At 40.8% G+C, this 19,619-nt stretch overlaps 1 protein-coding gene across 7 annotated transcripts in view; it reads right to left on the reverse strand.

The window, feature by feature from the left end:
- AMPD2 (adenosine monophosphate deaminase 2) overlaps positions 1-19,619 on the reverse strand; it is an 85,370-nt gene that overhangs the window by 5,170 nt on the left and 60,581 nt on the right. For all 7 annotated transcript variants that reach the window (XM_075195950.1, XM_075195951.1, XM_075195949.1 and 4 more), the window contains 5 exons: positions 16,552-16,683; positions 11,322-11,485; positions 11,049-11,175; positions 7,082-7,245; positions 2,551-2,671 (listed from right to left, as the gene is read on the reverse strand). In XM_075195950.1, coding sequence (XP_075052051.1) covers positions 2,551-2,671; positions 7,082-7,245; positions 11,049-11,175; positions 11,322-11,485; positions 16,552-16,683 — 708 coding nt within the window. The remainder of the gene's footprint in view (positions 1-2,550; positions 2,672-7,081; positions 7,246-11,048; positions 11,176-11,321; positions 11,486-16,551; positions 16,684-19,619) is intronic.

The following is a 19,619-nucleotide window of genomic DNA, read 5'->3' on the forward strand; positions in this document are numbered from 1 at the left end:
ACTGTAAAGTGCTACAGAATATATTGGCACTATAAAAAATAAATGTTGATAAATGTTGATGAAGTTTGTCTTGCCCATCTATAGGTCTTAGTGATAAATCTTGCTCAATTCAATCAATTACCCTGATAAGCCTAGTTAACTGGTTTATCGTGGTAGGAAACACCCTGGTCGCATTTAAACATTTACTGCAGCCAAGTGTCTGGAAAGCTGCAGGATGTAACTGGCCAAATATGTCATTCTAAGGTATGAGCCCATCCCACAGCTAGCAATAAATGTGGTGATGTGGTCAGGGGGTATTCTAGATCACTTATTTCCTATCATTTGACCTACCTACTTTCATACTGGGTGATTTGCCACCACAATACTTATTTTGCTTACTTCTTTCCAGTGGACTTCATCTCCTAGCCACTGTGATGGACAATTCACTGACCTTGTCTTCTCCTGCTTCTGCTCCATCTCTAGTTTCTCATTTTATCTCATGCCCGACTACACCTAAATCTAAACTGCTGCATCTAAATGATCGACCCAATTCTCTTCACCAAAACTACTCCTCTAATCTATAACTACCTTACCCTGATCTGTCTCTTTCTACAACAACACACTCACTTAAGCCACAAACAGATCCAGTCTCCACAGCCACATCAAACATATCCATTAACTTTAAAAGTGCTCCTGGCTGTAACTTGTGGTAATCTCGCTCTAACACTGACTTCCTTCACTGTAGACTCATAATTCCATGATAACGAAGGACAAAATCACTTCCTACCTATTCACCTACTCCTTCATGACTCCCCTTCACTCCTGCTCTCTGTTGGGGGTCACACAAGGCTCTGTTCTCAGCCCAATGTTTTTCTCACTGTAAACCTCTTCTCCTGGTAAACTAATTTGCTCATTTGACCATCAGCACACACTCAAATCTATTTCTCCTCCAATGACCTCTTACCTACCAACTGTGATCAACTAGTTATCTAATATTTCCATATAAATGCTTCAACGTTACCCAAAGCTCAATGTATGAAAACATCATTTTCCTTCATCTCATCACCTTCACGCGGTAGATGGCCATCCACAGTTTGATAAAAAATTTGCACTAAGAACCTCATGTTTATTCTAGTTCTATTATAGAGTTTATATTACTGCAGAGTTTAACATATAACTGTCTTTAATTATGTATAAATATGGTCTTAGTGCTTAAAGAGTGCTCCTGCACCTTGGATTGTGTATATATTATATATGGTTCAATGGAACCAGCTAGTTTCCAGCAATGAAATAGTATATTTAAGACTTTTTTTCTTGTAACATTTTAACCGCAAAAACAGATAACAGCTAACAAACAAGCAGAGACACTCAATGCATTCTTTCTGACAAAATACTTTATAAATATACAGCTGTATCAGCCACCCTGGAAAGTCGTAGTCCCAATATCAACATGGGATGATATTCAGGATATACTGGTTAGATAAGGGTTTCACAAACCCAATCCTCATGGTCCCCTAACAGTGCAGGTTTTCTATATGTTTTTGCTGGAGCACAGGTGTACTCAGTACCACCTGTGGATCTGTTACAATGTGTCAGTCAGTAATAATTATGTCACCTGGAAAACCTGCACTGTTAGGTGACCATGCCGACAGGGTTTGGGAAATCCTAGGTTAGACGTTGTAGCCAGCCAACTGTTCCAGTATGGAGGAGTGTTGTAACTTTTCCATAACAATGTTTAATCTATCAATGACAATACGAAAATGGAGGCACAAGGACTTCCACTGAGTGAAAATCACCTACTCCGCTGTAGAAAAGATGTGCAGTATAAATGTCTTGGCTAATTTGGCAATATGCAGGGGGGAAAATTCAGTTGTACATCACAATGCGGTATACTCACCATAGGTGCACCATTATGCTCCCCAGGATTTCTAAATCAGGATTCAGACACAGACACAAATAGGCAGTGCGATATAGATGGTGTCAGATACCATTTCAGTAAAATCACACACACTTTTGATGTAAAATATCAATTTAAAAATATTGTAACCTCATACTAAAATTCAATCTTCGCTAATACCACAATGGAATGACAATATAGGGTCCGGCCAGATGCGTTTTCTGCAGATACTGAAACTGTGCCGCATATGTTGTACGCACACATAGCTATGGCAAATTGTTGATTTCTGCTGAAAATATTTCGTTTTAGAAATACTGAATAGCATTATATGAAGGGTTGCTTTTTTGTGTACTTGTTCTTTAAAAGTTTTTTTTCTTACAGTTTTTGATCTTTTAAAGCAGGAGTACACAACCAAAGGCTCATAAGTTATTGGTGTAAAACAACTGCCAAAATAATCTGTCTCAACTGTTTTTAGAGCATTACAGTCATAGGTATATACCATTTGGAGGCCGAGAACATGTGGAAAGAGAGAGAATTTGTTACAGATAAAAAGGAATTCTGTATCTGTTAGTGATAAGCACTTCCACGGTCTACGGATTAGAGGGTAATCAATGTGACAGTCACTTTTGAGCACCATACACAATTTAAAAAAAAAAAAGTTGTGTAAACATCACCTTGCGCAGCAGGAGTCCGTGTGAGATGTTCTGTGATAACATGAATCCAGACACAAGGTGGTGAATAGGTCCCGCTTCTCCACAGTGCGGGCGCAGAACAAAAGTATGAAATCCACGCTGCCTGTGCCACAGAGACAGAAAGAGCAATAAGAGAAGAGAATTTCTCATTGAAGCACGCCCTGGAGCACAACTATACGTTGCCCTCTACATGATGGCATTACAGTGTCCTTGTATTATTAGCTAGCCCGGCGGTTCCCAAAGTGTGCGCTGCGGCTCCCAGGGGTGCCGCGGCGCTGTCACTGGGGTGCCGCCGGCCAGCCCTAGAAAAAAGAAAGCAAACAGAAACTTACCAATCCGCGCGGCGCCGGGACCCTGCAGCATCCTCACTCCCGCAGCAGCTGTCACTGAATATCGACGTCAGTGACAGCTGCGTGAGAGAGGAGGCTGCAGGGTCCTAGCGCCGCGTGGATTGGTAAGTTTCTGTTTGCTTTCTTTTTTCTAGGGCTGGCGCCTGGCAGAGGAGGAGGGCAGATGGCAGAGGAGGGGGACAGATGGCAGAGGAGGGGGACAGATGGCAGAGGAGGGGGGCAGATGGCAGAGGAGGGGGACAGATGGCAGAGGAGGGGGACAGAGAGCAGAGGAGGAGGGCAGATGGCAGAGGAGGGGGACAGATGGCAGAGGAGGGTGACAGCGTGAGAGAGGGCAGAGGAGGGTGACAGCGTGAGAGAGGGCAGAGGAGAGTGACAGCGTGAGAGAGGGCAGAGGAGGGTGACAGCGTGAGAGAGGGCAGAGGAGGGTGACAGCGTGAGAGAGGGCAGAGGAGAGGGCAGAGGGGGCAACGTGAGAGAGGGCAGTGTGCCTGGATGCAGAGGGGGCAGTGTGCCTGATGCAGAGGGGGCAGTGTGCCTGGTTGCAGAGGGGGCAGTGTGCCTGGATGCAGAGGGGGCAGAGTGTCTGGATGCAGAGGGGCATTTTTGCATACAACTAAATAAGTATATCTGTCGTGACCTAAATACTTATTACAATTTTTTGACCCAACTACTTCTAAAACAGGACTGCTCAGTAATTATTTTGGAGGGGTGCCTTGAAAAAATTTGGAGACTCTAAGGGTGCCGCGAACTGCAAAAGTTTGGGAACCACTGAGCTAGCCCAATTGTTAGTAGACTGTGTCTCCAGTCATTCCAACCTTCTTACCAACAAGAATCAAGTCCCAGTTAGATAAAAATAAATTAATTCACTACATATACCACAGAGTATGGCTGAAGGGAAAGGGATGTCACTAATTTTAGATAGCAATAAGATCTTGTAACTTATTATCTGTGTGATGCATAGTACACATACATTTATATGGGTTTAAAATACAACTGTACCATATATAACAAACATAGATCTATTTAAAAAAACTAAACAAAAAACTGGGTGATCAATTAATAAATAGTTCATCTCTATAATGGCTTAAAAAAAAGAGGATTTTTATACTTATATAAATCCGTTTCTCTGATTCCATCTGGGGGACACTGTTACCATGGGGTTGTATGAGGGGAGTGTGGAGTTAGCACTTAACTAGTAAACTTGTTAAATGTATCACTACTGACAGACCCCTCCCCTCTGCAACCCCCTGTAGCTCCTCAGGTTAATTATAAAGCCCCAAGGAAGATAAGCCAAACAACCATAGACCATACACCAGAAGAGCAGAAGGGAGGGAATGCAGTGTCCCCAGATGGAATCAGAGAAACGGATGTATCGCAAGTATAAAAATCCTCTTTTCTCTTTCATCCTATCTGGGGGACACTGCTACCATGAGGACGTTCTAAAGCAACCCCCTTATGGAAGGGACCACTCTGACAGCCCGGCACGTAGAGCACTACAGCCAAAACTGGCATACATGGACGTAAATACATGGAATTGATAAAATTTGGTAAAGGTATGGACCGAAGACCAGGTAGCTGCTCTGCAAAGCTGGTCCGCTGAGGCCCCATTTCGTGCCGCCCAAGAAGTTCCCACCAAGCGGGTGGAACGGGCAGCTATTTGGTCTGGCACAGGTCAATTAGCATTGACATAAGCCGGCTTAATGGTTGATTTAATCCATCTGACAATGGACTGCTTTGAGGCTGGCAATCCTCGTTTATGGGAATCAAACAAAATAAATAAAGAATCTGTGCGTCGAATGTGGGAGATCCTTCATACCTAAATCCGGAGAGCCCTGACCACATCCAGGTATTCCATAGAATTCGGTCCGGATGATGTCCCTTCTTTGAACAGTGGAACCACAATTTCTTGGTGCATATGAAAAGCTAATACCACCTTCGGAACAAACAAAGGAATGGTACGGAGAACTGCTCTGTCATTGTGAAATACCATATATGGCTCACAACATGAAAGGGCTCCTAACTCTGACACTCTGCGAGCCGATGCAATTGCCAGCAGGAACACTACTTCTACGCTAAGAATCTGAATTCTGCAGAATGCAATGGTTGAAACGGGGAACCTGTAGCATATTCAATACTTGGTTGAGATCCCAGGGTGCCATGGGTGGAACATACGGATGTTGTATATGCAGAACTCCCTGCAAAAACGTCCTAATATCCGGCATGTCTGCCAGTCGAAGATGGAAAAATACAGAAAGAGTCGAGACTTGCACTTTTACTGAGACCAGACGAAGACCTGCATCCAGGCCATCCTGGAGGAATGCCATTTTCACACCATCTAATGTAGGTGCGCCAGATGTGGTGGTAGATATGAGCCGAAACTGGTTTACGAGCTCGCAAGAGCGTGTTCACGAAATAGGCTGGCTTCAACAGACATGCCGTTAGAGTCAGCCGAGGCAGGACCTGATGATGGAATGGTCCTTGGAGAAGAAGGTCGTCTCTGAGTGGTAGACAAACCCCTTGACCCTCTGCCATCAAAAGAATGTCCGCATACCAAACTCGACGCGGCCAGATGGGGACCACCAGAATCACTGGGAGTCCCCCTTGCCTGACCCGTCTGAGAACGCGTGAATCATGGGAATTGGGGAGAACAGATACCGCAACAGAAGTCCCATGGCATTGTCATGACGTTGACGGCTGCCACCAGGGGTTCCTTGCCCTTGCGCAGAATCTGGGAACCCTCCGATTGTGCCTCGACGCCATGAGGTCCAAGATCATGTTCAGGTGCTTTTCCGTTATCAGACATATTCAGAATGGGGAAAGTGTCACAATTATGACCAATACAGACAGTCACACAAAATACAGGCTTGATATAACTACAAGTATACTGACTAATCTATGACAGGCAAAAGTAGTATCTTGTAACTAGCCTATGTGAAAAAAAGGATTTTTAAGTAGAATACTATAATTATGCTACTTTCATCTTAGCTACTAATATACCCCTATTTTACTAGCAATGAGTATAGAGGTATAGTTACATTTTAGTACTTAGCCTTCCAGCTAAGACATGTATGCAGGAGGAGTCTGTTTGCAGCGTCTCCAATATCAGGCTTAGAAGAGTCTGCTGTCTTCCTGGGCAATCTTTTGGCTTGCATCTGGGAGAGTCCAAAAATCCAAGCTAAAGTGGGGGAGATCTATAAACATTAGTTCTGCACCCCAAGCTTTCCTGCTCCTGTAGATAGAATTTGCTTTACAAGTTTCCCCCCTGCCTTTGGTATCTCCCAGCAAGATGGCGGGCGCCATCTCTCCGATTATCGGCGCCCTCTGCCTCTGCTGACAGCGCCGGTATGCAAGAAGCTGTGTGACAGCGGCTTCTTTAGCCCCTGTCAGCAATGAAACACTGCAGGTGCTGTCGGTGAGAGCCTTCAGTTCTCGCAATAGGACAGCTGTAGTGCGGCTGCATTAATAGGAGTGCGCTCTCTCTCTCTTTCTGGAGTACACTCCTACGCGAAGTTTGTAGAAATAAAACCTATTTTTAAAAGAAATAAAAGAATAAAATAAAGTAAAAACTAAGCTAATAAAACAAGTAATCCCAACTCCCTTGGGCACTTAATCTAAACCAGGAAGCTACAGGGGGTTGCAGTAGGGAGGGGTCTGTCAGCAGTGATACATTTAACAAGTTAACTAACGACTGCTCCAGTAAAGATGGGAACAGGTATGCAGGGAAGGCCAAAAAGGTGCTGGTGGTAGGTGATCCAATTACTGGGAAGGCAGATAGGGTAATAAGCTGTTGCCCAGTTGAAGGATATTTGTGAAGATTATAACAATGTAGTCCATATGGGTAGATATACATGGAAATAATACATCAGAAAAGCCCTAACCTTGTAAGGTACAAAAACAATGAACTGCTGAAGAGAAAAGTTTAATCAGCTCAGAAAAGCATTGAAGATTGGGAAATTACACCAATTTGGGGGTGGGTTAGGGGTGCACTACCACCTCTTACTCTGGGGTAGTGCACCAAGATTTAACTCTAATCCTCCCACTTACTTCACTCTAAGCATGCTAATATGGTATATGGTAAGTGGACATAAAGGCTGTATTCATATTGAAGTCCTCACTTTAAATATCGATATATAGATTTATATTCATAGATATAAATGTACCTGCGCAGGTGGTTGAGCACAGTCATATTGGCATACATGTAGTACAAGTAGTAGGAATATGGTGGGTTTTCATCCTCCCTCCAGTTCTCGGGCAGTGGACTATCCATATTAAAAATATGATGTTCTGGCTTTGATTCATCATCAACGCTATCAAAGCCATCCATCTGTAGGAGATACAGAAATATAGTGTGAAAAAATCAAGTGCGCTACAGACACAATATACTTTCTTTCATGAAAGCTATTCTTGAAAGCTATGACAAAAAAATCACAAAGTCAAATTGTTCAGTGTCTGTGCTGCAGACTAGCCAGCATGCCTATTGAAGCACTGCGGGAAAACAGTCAGAACTCATTTAATGGTTAATTGTCTTGCAGAGGAAGATGGCTACCTGCCATTGTTGTAGTAAGGAAGGGGAAGATATATCTCTACTATCTTTACTATATAGACTACTATCTTTTCATTCAAACTTGAAGAATAAAATAACTTAATTATTTGCTTATTGCACCACTAGTAGGCAGCAGAAACATTAATAGCACTAATTTGCAAACCACCTCAATTTGAGTATATGAATACAATGCCTGTGGAGTTCCCTTTTAAGAATGAGGACAATGTATGTATTCCAAGCTAGCAAATCAGACTATACATAATGCAAAACATCTTACATTTTTTGAAGATAAGGCAATTGTGATAATATATGTTTATAACTATTACAGGATGCCTTATAGATCAGTTTGCATTTTTCTTTAAGCATTCCTTTAATACAAGTTAATACATTTTCATTAAGTTTTCCTAGGGTACGCTATAGTGTGGCACTAAAGCGTGCTGAATGACGACCAAATGATTTCAGGCATCCTAAATTATATGAAATGAGCTCTAAAAATAATCTATCCTCTACTTGAACATCTAAAATATAAAGAAATATAAAATGGCTGACTAATAAAAAAGGGAAACAAACACTGTTTTGATTTTTATCCAAACTCAAAAAATTGTGATCCGGTTTAACTGTGTAAATTAATAGAATTAGACACATTCTTTTTTGTTCAGAAATTTCCAGCTAATGACATTTACATGATTCAATTGGGAGCTTATTCTGTGTACAGAGCTATTTTAGCATTACTGTCATCACCGCTTGTCCAAGGTTCAGATATGGAGATAAAGTCTGGCCAAAGTATCAGGCTTAGAATACAAGTTGGCTGCTAATAAGATGAAATCTCTACGCCAAATGTAGGCTCCTATTTAAAGGAACACTAAACCTAAAACACAAGTTGTTTTCAATGGAAGAGCTATGAAAAGCAATTACAGATATAAACAGAAAAGTATCAGGACCTTATTATTATGAATTAAAGTTGAAACAGTTGAGAAAGGTAATTTTATCTGCAATTCTGTGTTATAGACTGATACTGCGGTCAGTCATTTTTAGTCTAAAATGTTTGATAATGGGGAACAATAGCTTGCACTTAGGTGAATAGCAAATATAAATATGATGTGAAAATGTTCAAGTTCTCCTAAGGAAAATTGACATCCTGTATATATTTGTAAAGATCTTCAGAAGCTCCTATATGTAAGGCAACTTGTATTTAAGTTTACCTTAAATGCAAACCAATAATCAATCACAGAGGGTCATTTGCACTGCAGAAAAATGTGAACACAGCAAATTTTTTGAGCAAACATTTATTTGTCTGCCGTGACAAAATTAGCTCTACGCAGAGCCATTGCCAATGCCGTAACACGCGCACGTCCCTATAAAAAATGGGTACATCTATGCAAAAATAAGTGCAAGGCATCAAAATAGAAGAAGAAAAATAATTTGTGCTGCGGGCCTGCATTCTGTATTCGGAAATGACTTGTGTCTACATCACTCATTGTTTGCAATGGGTGATGTGAACAAAGCAGCGGAATGCCTTAACACACTCTTGTTACACTCTTGTAACGCACAATTGTTACATTTAATTTAAGTCTATAACTGATCAGGAATTGGTGGATATTCAGAGCCTTGCTTGGGATTAGATGAGATCACCTCCTTCATCATCATCATTTATTTATTTAGCGCCACTAATTTCGCAGCGCTGTACAGAGAACTCATTCACATCAGTCCCTGCCCCATTGGAGCTTACAGTCTAAATTCCCTAATATAGACACACACTCACACATACAAGGCAAGTGTTACTTTTGTTTTCTTATGTTTGAATATGTAAATCGGGTTTTGGGCTTGTCTTGTTTACCAAACTTCCCTTGTCACATTTTTTAAGGCTTTCATATACTATATTACAAAAATCACTGATGATCAATGGAAAATGCACTATGCAAAACTACTTAGGAACATATGATATTCTTCGGAATCTAATGCTACTTGATTCCTTATAAAAGAATGCTGACAGTCTTAGGATTCAGTGTTTTTTCTATTTCTCTTGTTTTGTTACTAAGCTAATTGCTATATTTTTTCTATGCCAATACAATTTGCCATTTGACATTCGGCTTATTATTACTGTTGTTTTACAACTCAATCCTGTTAGTATGGTTATGATCTTCCCAATATAACCATAGAACCAATGATTTTGTGTTAAAGCCATTCTTTAATACTGTTTTTGTCGTTTTTAATATGAATTGCTTTCCCTACTCCATCTTTAATTAGCCCCTGTGTGACACCACTAAGAGTGGTGGGTCAACGGTCAGTATAAACATTAGCACTTTTCCAGATAGAAATCCCTAGTAATCATATCAAAGCACTCAAAATCACCTTATTAGAGGGAATGGGGTCGCTTTGACTTGAAGTCTGCTATTTGCCTACAAACAAACTTCTTGCCAGTAATGTAATTGAAGGATACTGCAATCAGACACTTTTGCAGAAAATGGCAGCTTTCCTGATAAAGAACAATGGCTTGTACTCGACACACAACGAATGTACATGCAATGTCAAACATCTCTAGTTCTGTGAATGTATGGGAACTTATAATATATATATATATATATATATATATATATATATATATATATATATATATATATATATATATATATATACGTATGTATATATATATATATATATATATATATATATATATATATATATATATATATATATATATATATATGTAGATAGATAGATATGTGTGAACATTATTGGTAGGTTCTTTTGCATAAGACATTCTGTATTTTAGGTGTAGTGGTCCTATTACATACTCACATAACTAACTCAAGTCCTAATCAAAAAATGTGCGGGTTAATCTGCAGCAAATTTGATCTTCCATCCATCTGTTGCACCCATACAGCACCACTTGCTAGCTGCTACAATACCTTTTATTCTGTATTCTCTTACTGCTTTGTCTCCCTATTAAGACCTTATTAAGGTATATGTTTGTGTAAAGGGTTCTTGTCTGGCCTAAGGCATTAAGAAAGGCTCCAGCTACAGACACTATTAAGTCTCTCCACTTACATGGTGTTTAGAATATGTTCAACATTTCTGTTATGAGCTTGTTTCCCCACATTATGTAGTATTTTTAACCCTTGCTTTCTTTGTAGTCTCTTTTGGATTTAATAAAGAATGTTTATACTGCTTTGCATTTAGCAATTTTCGCTGTGTAATTTTAAGCCTAAACTGATTAGTTTCTGGTTCTGTAGGTTGTTTCTCCCCATTTTATATGGAGGACCTTTGCATTATCAAAACACTTACCGTAATGCATATATATTGTAGTACATTCTTGAGCAGGTTTCACATTATTTAATAATGTCTTTGTATCTATTTACAAACAAGTGCACTGTAAAGTGTCTGTACTTCCCTGCCCACTATAATCTATGCAAATTACTGACTCCTGTCACACTACACAGTAGAGTGCTTAGGTAACAGGAACCTGGACTATACATCAGTTTTAATGGAATGAAAAATTCAGATTACATGCTGCTTCTTCTTCACTTATAAAACGTTTTGTTTTGTAGCTTGTCTGACACTAGCTGCACTAGTGCAGTACTCACATGTTCCAGAAAGAGGTGCAGTTCTGGGTGACTGGCTGGGTTCACAGTGACTTCAAAGAGAGGCAAGAAAATGTTCTCCAGGATCTCTTGAAAATTATTAACCTGCTTTTTGCTACGGAACACATCGCTGAAAGGAGTGAGAAAAAATTGTACTGAGTGTACAGACCTAACTCTTTAAATCTTTATTAGAAAATAATTTGCAAAAGGAGGCAGGGAGAAATTATGCGGAGAGCCTGTATTTCAATGGTCACATTGCGAATTAAAAATACTTACTAGAGTCGTGGGATCTGCACAAGCCATCGGACATTGTTAGAGTGCACTTTATGATTGACAGCCCAACAAGCTAAACTGTCCCATTCTTTGCGAGAACGACCATATATGGAAAGACGCAGCTCTGCATTCTGATATTTACTCTCTTCCAGATCTGACATCACTTCCTGAAAAGGAGGAACATGAGGAGTGAGCTAGCTTGGAGCTCATATTGTCTCAGAAGATCATAATTAAGAGTAATTGTATGAAAGGTACATATAGAGAAAATATACAATTTTTTTCATTACTAGGACACAGCAGTTAAGTACTAAAATACTTTTTTAAAAACTTGTTGTCCATGCACAACATTGAGCAAGTTACAAAAACAAGAGGTCTAAGCCACTGCTCTATTTACACGTATAAATGATAACTACCTGGTACTTGGATGCCAAGTATATTACAACGTTCTGCCAAAGTGTGAGCTGAAGACATGATTGTCCAGAACTGTATTTTCCAACAAAGGCAAGCATTGTAACATTGTGTGAGTAAGGGTGCTAGTCAGCATGTCTGTACTGTTTGATAGAGCAAAATATTATTTCAAATATATCAGGCAACATATGAGATCAATTTATATAAGGCTGTTTTCAACTTCACACTTTTATATATGAACAGGCTTTGTGGTATTGCAAGAGTAACATACAAATATGCTCTCAACCGTACTATAATCACTATGTAGCTCACTAACCGTGAAAGGTGTGTTCTATCATTATTTAAAATATGCATGCATACATTTAGGGGCTGATGCAGAGTTGGACTTGCGCCAGTTTGCATAGCATAAGTGGGGAAAATTTGCACTGCGCAAGCTCAAAAAGTGAATGCAGGCACATGCGCAAATGAAGAGTTGCTCACGTCGGACACTTGCACCTCAATATGACTGGAGAGGCAGAAAGGGGGATGACAGAGGCGGTCTAACAGAGCCCGCGTGGAGTAAGGGCATGTCACGCAAATTCAACTGATGCAGACCTGCAGGGAAAAGTAGTCATGCCTGTCAGTAAGCATATCTGTTGCTGGTGACTGAGGGCTGGTGAAGATATGATGATCATCAGCATGGACTCCTCCAACCCCATAACAGGGAAAACCACAGTATGGGGTCCCCCTGTCATAAAACAGGGCTGACTTCCCTAGGGCACTGATGGCAACAGGTGGCCTTCACCCCCTTCCAATGTGTTGATGTTAGACTTGTTTGTGATAGCTTGTAACATTTGTTTATCTTATATTTAATGTTAAATACTTTTGTGTCAAAAAAGACAAAAGTATTATAGGACTGATACCTTTATTGGCTAACCAAAAGAAATGATTATATTTGCTAGCTTTCAGAGCACAGAGGCCCCTTCATCAGGCAAGTTTACAAATGAATGACTGAGAAAAGGGCACAACATTTAAGAGATGTTACATCAAGCAATTTGTACAGAGAGGGGGATACATCATTAAGATAAGCTAAAGTAATAAAACGGGGGTTTTCGTTACGGATGGAAGAGTGAAAGTCCTAGGAGTCCAGAGATCTGGAGTCACTCTATTGTGGGGTGTGAAGTGTGTCTATGTAGTGGTTCATAAATCCAGGTGTTAGGTTGAGTGCTTGAGTCAATGGCTGTAATGTTCTTATCAGCTTGAATTCCCAGATTTTTCTCCTCTTGTCATTCTAAAAAAAACTTTCAGTATTAAGACTTTTAAATCTGTCATACTGTGTCCTGGTCCAGAGAAGTGTTTACCCATGGGAGTGTCCAGAGTCTTCTTTATTGTGTGTCTGTGTAGATTCATCCTGGATTGCAGTTTCTGCTTGGTCTATCCAATGTAGATTCCCTCAGGGCACCTTGTACACTGTATCATGTACACCACATTGGAGGATGTACATGGGAATGTGTCAGTGATTTTATAGTCCCGTTGTGTGTTGGGTATGTGGACTGTGTTTGTTGGTAGGACATGGGTGCAGGTTTTGCATAAAAACAAAAAATTAAAAACCTGCACCCATATCCAATCAAAACACAGTCCACATAATTTTTTTATATCTTATATTAAAATGCCTGTTGACATGTTATTAGATAGGTGCCTCTTTCTTTGATTAAATGTATTGTTTTAACTTATCACTGAGATTAAGAGTAATATGCAAAAAATTTCATCCTCGTTCCAGCATGCTATGGCAGCCATGGGTATACTGGCATCAGTATACCGAAATACTTTAGGCATAAAAAACAGCGAAAAAAATACTGATTTAACTATTTAAACAGTGCCCCTGTGGTGTTTGTGAAGCGTCTTTGTGCTTTCTTCTAAGGGAGAGGGGCCCACACAGTCAAATAGATTATGTAGTGGTTTCCAGAGAATATTGAATCAATCTGCACACACCAGGACAATTTTGTCAGAAGACAATTAACCTACCACTATGGTTTTGAACTTACAACGTAAGAGTAATTTACTTAGGATTCTGAACCGCACACATCTAAAGATACATGCCACTCTGAATAGGACGCAAATCACGTACATTTCATGAGATACACTTAAAGCTTATCTTACATTGCTAGCGTCTGATATGCTTCAAGCGTATCAGTCACAGGAGGCCCAGTAGTCGATAGTTAAATGAAAATAAAAACGATGTGAAGCCCCCCCCCCCCCCAAAAAAAAACATTAATATTTTTTTAACCCTGATAATAAATGTAGAAAACTATTTTTTGCCCATGGTGCACTACAGGTCGCAGCATGCTGATGCTACCATTAAGTGTTTGGGCATGCTGGAGCTTGTAGTACTACAAGCATCAGCATTCCTATTGTTATCAGGGATGCTAGCTCTTGGGGGACCTGTAGCACACCAGGGAATAATGTAGATAATACACAGGCACGGGTTTAATTAAATTTAATTGGAAAAAAACCACCCTTACACATCCCTCACACATCGTCTTTATTTCTCAGCAAAGTGAAGAAGAGAATAATTAATGGAGATCAGGATGTTTGCTGGATTTATGTGCACCACAATTAAATATGTGCTTTCAATAGGATTTATTATTATATATATGTTATATGTTGACATTTCTTATTTTGGTAGAGAAGTAGACATATTTACAATACGGTAGAAAGGAATACACTTACTTTAAAAGATCTATAATTATATCTCTGGACTACTGAGCTGAAAGCCACTACTTTCGCTAATATTTTTAATTCCAAATGTCATTATTTTTTAAAGATTTTTGCAAAAAAATGTTGAGCTACCGTGCAGCCAAATTATATGTACATGTGGTGGATGTGGCAAGTTGTTAAATAGAACACTTTGCTAAAAACATATCAAGTGGCATAACACGTACAAAAGGTACAACTCCCGTAAACACATCTCATGTGTATTGAGCAGTAGTATGATTCAGGCTAGCCAAGATTTAATTATAGCAACTTGCTATCATATTCCAACATCAATAGCTGTTTACTACATACCCATAAATATGTCACCATCACATAATCATTCTTTTAATGGAGAATAGTTGATGATGGTGTACACTAAACACTAAACACTAAAAAAATACTCACACTTTCTTTAAGCAGGGAATGTTTCTATGAGTGTGTAAAGGAGTGATCATTTGAAGATAAAGCATTAGTCAGAATTTGGCGAATGCTCTTGTTAGCTGAACATTGCTCATATTATTCTGATGCAGTGGATAATGTTACCTTGCAGTTTCAAATATATATCTGTTTCCCCTGCACCCCATGGTACGATTAGGCTGAGCTGCACCTATTGCTTGGTGAATGCATCTTAACCAGACATTGCAAATAGGACTCGAGCGTAGTGAGAGTTGGACAGACGTCAACAATTGTCTTGCGTCCATGTTCTTTCCAGCATTCACTCTGACACCTATGTGTACTATCAGCACTTCGGTTAACTCTATTTGTAATGTGCAGTACAGCTGCAATCACTAAACCACAGCTCACACAGAGCTACCGCCGCACTGAGACACTATGTGTACGACCCTGAACAAAGGCACTAGCTTAACTGCTTCTGCAACTACATTTTGAGCAATCAAAAAACATTTGTCTTTAATTATATATTTTTAATGTGGACTGTATGAATTCACATAACTTCAAAGTAAAGTAGGACAAAAAGTATGAATTTCAAATTATCCTTAACATGTATTAAAAGTAAAAATAATTAACGTGGAAATGGAATTATTTCTGTTAGTGGTCCCCAATATTATTTTAGCTGGGAAAAGCTATAAATGATTTAAGTTTAGCCACATAAAGTGGCACACCTTGAATGTATCCTGAGACCCTCGAGATTTCCTATGTTATCCACTACTTAAACATAAGCTTGGAGATGCTGCTATGTTACCTTAGTTTTATCCTATCCCGATGAAGTGCCATTTTTGCTACGAAACTGGTCAAGATCACTCCTACCAACATACACTGGTGAACTGTCCCTCAGCTGAATAGGCTTTTCAATGCACCAGCAATCCAGTTAACCCATTATAGGAATATTCTACTTATAACCGTATTGTAAATCTGATATTAGATTAGATTCTCTAAAGCATTATTTTACATTAATCTAGTTGTTCCTGTACCCTTACCTAGTCCACAAAATATATGTGTTCCACCCATTACTGCCTGTGGACCGTAGGCTCATATGGTTGCAGCAAAAATCTCATTACACTGAAGATACAGCATGGGTTATCCTAATTTAGTTCTGCAAATTCCGCCAGACTGTGATATCACGGAAAGCGCACCTACGTACCTTGGCTAAAGATCAGTATGGATGTAATTTTTGTAAACACACTAACACAGTTTCATAGTTGCTAGTGCATTATTGACTGTTTGTAGAGCATCAGATTGCCTGTATAGTGACAATAATCCTGTACTGTTGTCATATGGATGGATTTACATCACAGATACCAACAGTAAAGTTAGAAGCTCTAATTACAGACCTATATCAAAAATAATGAACAACTTTTTTTCACTCTGAATATATGGCAATATTCCGACATTGGCTCTGACTAATCATTTCTATTCATAGTGCTTTGTGCACATCCCTGGATTTTTGCCATTTGGCCTCATTGACTTCATATTTTATTTTGAAAGAAACAGCCCATAATCCAGGTAACCATCGTCATACATGCAGCAAAATGTAAAGAAAAATCCATTTTCATTTTTCATTTGTATTTTTCTCATTCCCCACTATATCTACATAAGGTTCATTTTACTCTTGCACTAGAGTTTTAATATTTACCTTGATAATGTGGGCAAAGTATTTTCCAGACACCTTGTTATCTGTCTTGATAAAGATTTCTCTCAGGGTGGACTCACCAATTGGATTGTATTTGGCGTTAAATTTGTCAAAGCGATGGAAGGTATTTCTATCCTAGTGTGGAAGCAGAGGTAGGCATCATATTATAGACAAGACAGACATATTTTAACATTTTACTATGTAATGGTTAAAATAAAAACTTTTTTATTTTTTAGGTTTTCAGTGAACTTTACATGTTTTTTTTATCACAGATAAGGTATTTTATTTTATCTAAATTACATATAAATAGTCCAGAAATAAGTTTAAATGACACCCATAATTATTTTCTAACACTTGGGGTGCTCCTTCTACTTTATCATATAGTAGAAAACGAGAATCTGAACATCTAATGTGTGCGGTTCGATGAATACCGTATTTCCCCATGTATAAGATGCACCTTTTTCCCAAAAATTTTGGGTCTAAAACCTGGGTGCATCTTATACAGGGGTAGCGGGGATGCGGGGGGTACGGACAGCATTACAGTGGCAGCAGGGGGGATCGAGGAGGAGGGGGGCAGCGGTACAGCGGTATGCGGGTATCCAGGAGGAGGGGGGCAGCGGTACAGCGGTATGCGCGCATCCAGCAGGTGGGGAGCAGCTGTACAGCGGTATGTGCACATCCAGGTGGAGGGGGGCATAGGTACAGTAGTATGCGGGGATCCAGGAAGGGGGGGGGGCAGCGGTACAGCGGTATGCGCGCATCCAGCAGGAGGGGGGCAGCGGTACAGTGGCAGCAGGGATCGCGATGGGGCGGCGATTGCAGGGAGAGTGTACTGGCTGGCTGCTCTGATCACAATCACAGTCAGCCGGCCAGCACACTCGCCTGTCTGTCTCTGCCGAACGGACCTGCAGGAAGAGTGTGCTGCCCGGCTGATTGTGATCAGAGCAGTCGGGCAGTACACTCTCCCTGCCCTTTTTGACAGCTACCGTAATATTTTTTTTTTCAAATTTCGGGGCCAAAATTGAGGTGCGTCTTATACATGGGAGCACCTTATACATGGGGAAATACGGTATATATGCATAATGCCCTGACCACATCCAAAACCTCTGTCTGGCTATCTCGAGAAGGAGTAGAACGTTCCTGAAAAACTGGAAGTACAATTTCTTAGTTTAAGTGGAACCCCGATAAACCTTATATTGAAAGGATGGAACAGTAAGAAGGACCACCCTATCATCATGAAAAATAAGATATGGTTCCCTGCATGACAGAGCTCCAAGTTCCAACACTCTACGAGCTGAGGCAATTGTTAGCAGAAAAACCACCTTGCATGTTAAGAATTTCAGATCCATTGCCTGCAAAGGTTCAAAAGGAGGAGACTTAAGCATTGAAAGTACCAAATTAAGGTCCCATGGAGCAGTGGGTGGTACATAGGGAGGCTGAATGTGCAACACCCCCTGAAGAAGAGTCCTTATGTCTGGCATGTCCGCCAACCGTAACTGAAAATAGACTGATAAGGCCGACACCTGAACCCTCAAGGAACCCAACCGGAGGCCCATTTCAAGATCATGCTGTAGAAAAGCCATAAGACGAGGAAGATTAAAAGTCACAGTATGGCTGTCTCTACTCTCACACCACTGAATTTAGTTTCATCAAATCCTGTGGTAGATACGAGCAGAAATAGGTTTCCTGACCAGGTGGTAAAGAACCCTTCTGATCTCCAGAGGCTGACTTTAACAGCCATGCTGCTAAAGCCATCTGAGGAAGGTCCTGGTGTCAAAACGGTCCCTGAAGGAGAAGGTCGTCGCAAAGAGGTAACCGAAACCCCTGACCGACCACCATGGACAGAATATCTGCGAACCAAACACTGTGCGGCCATTCGGGCGCCACTAGTATTACTGGCCAACCTCCCTGCCTGACCCTCCTGAGAATGCGTGGAAGAACTGGGATTGAGAGAAATAAGTATCCCAGCCTGAACTCCCAGCGCATTGTCATGACGTCTACATCCATACATCCACCACCAGGGATCCCTGGCCCTTGAGCTGAACCTGGGAACCTGTAGGTTGTGTCTCGACGCCATGAGGTCCAGGTCCGGAAGACCCCACCTGCGAACAAGCATCTGGAAGACCTCCGGATGGAGAGACCATTGTCCTGGCAATACTGTCTCGACTTAGAAAGTCTGCTTCCCAGTTTAGCATGCCTGGCATAAATACTGCCAAAAAGCGATGGAATGAATAGTTCCGGACATTCCAGGATCTGAGTTGCCCCCTACATTGACCTGGCACTCTTGGTCCCCCAGTTTGTTGACCTATGCCACTGCCGTGGCATTGTCGGATTGGAGGCAAACTGGGAACCCCTGAAGAAGAGCCTGAGCCCCCTCAGTGCCATTAACATAGCTTTCAACTCCCGAATGTTTATCAAAAGTGAAGCATCTGATTGTGACCAAAGGCTCTGGAGGCAAAGATGAAGGGTCACTGCCCCCCCAGCCCTGAAGACTGGAGTCTGTCGTGACAATTATCCAGGACTCTGGAATAAACGACCTGCCTACTATCAAATGGTCCTGAACTCTCCACCAGTGAAGGGACGACCAGGTCCCCTTTGATAGACAGACAGGCTAGGAGTCCAATCTGATGTGAGACCCTGACCACTTCTTTAAAAGATCGCACTGAAACAGTCTGGAGTGGAATCTTCTGTAAGGGATAGTCTCGAATGTCGATACCATCTTCCCTAGGAGCTTCATGCAGAGGAGCATGGAAGGATTGCGCTGTGACAAGACCCGGGTCGTCAAGATTTGAATGGCTCGGGCTTTGTCCTCGGGAAGGAACACCTTCTGTTCCCTGGTGTCCATAAGACCCAAGAATATCATCCTTTGGCAAGGGATTAACTGAGACTTGTTTAGATTTAAGATCCAGCCGTGAGACTCTAACATCCTGATTGCAACATTCAGATGATGACTCAACAGATGAGCAGATGCCGCCTTGATGAGAAGATCGTTCAGATAGGGCACTATTCTGAACACCCTGGAACGAAGACAGCTGGCCATCACCGACATGACCTTTGTGAAAACTCTTTAC

Source organism: Mixophyes fleayi, chromosome 2, assembly GCF_038048845.1.
Source record: "Mixophyes fleayi isolate aMixFle1 chromosome 2, aMixFle1.hap1, whole genome shotgun sequence".
Lineage (NCBI taxonomy): Eukaryota > Metazoa > Chordata > Amphibia > Anura > Limnodynastidae > Mixophyes > Mixophyes fleayi.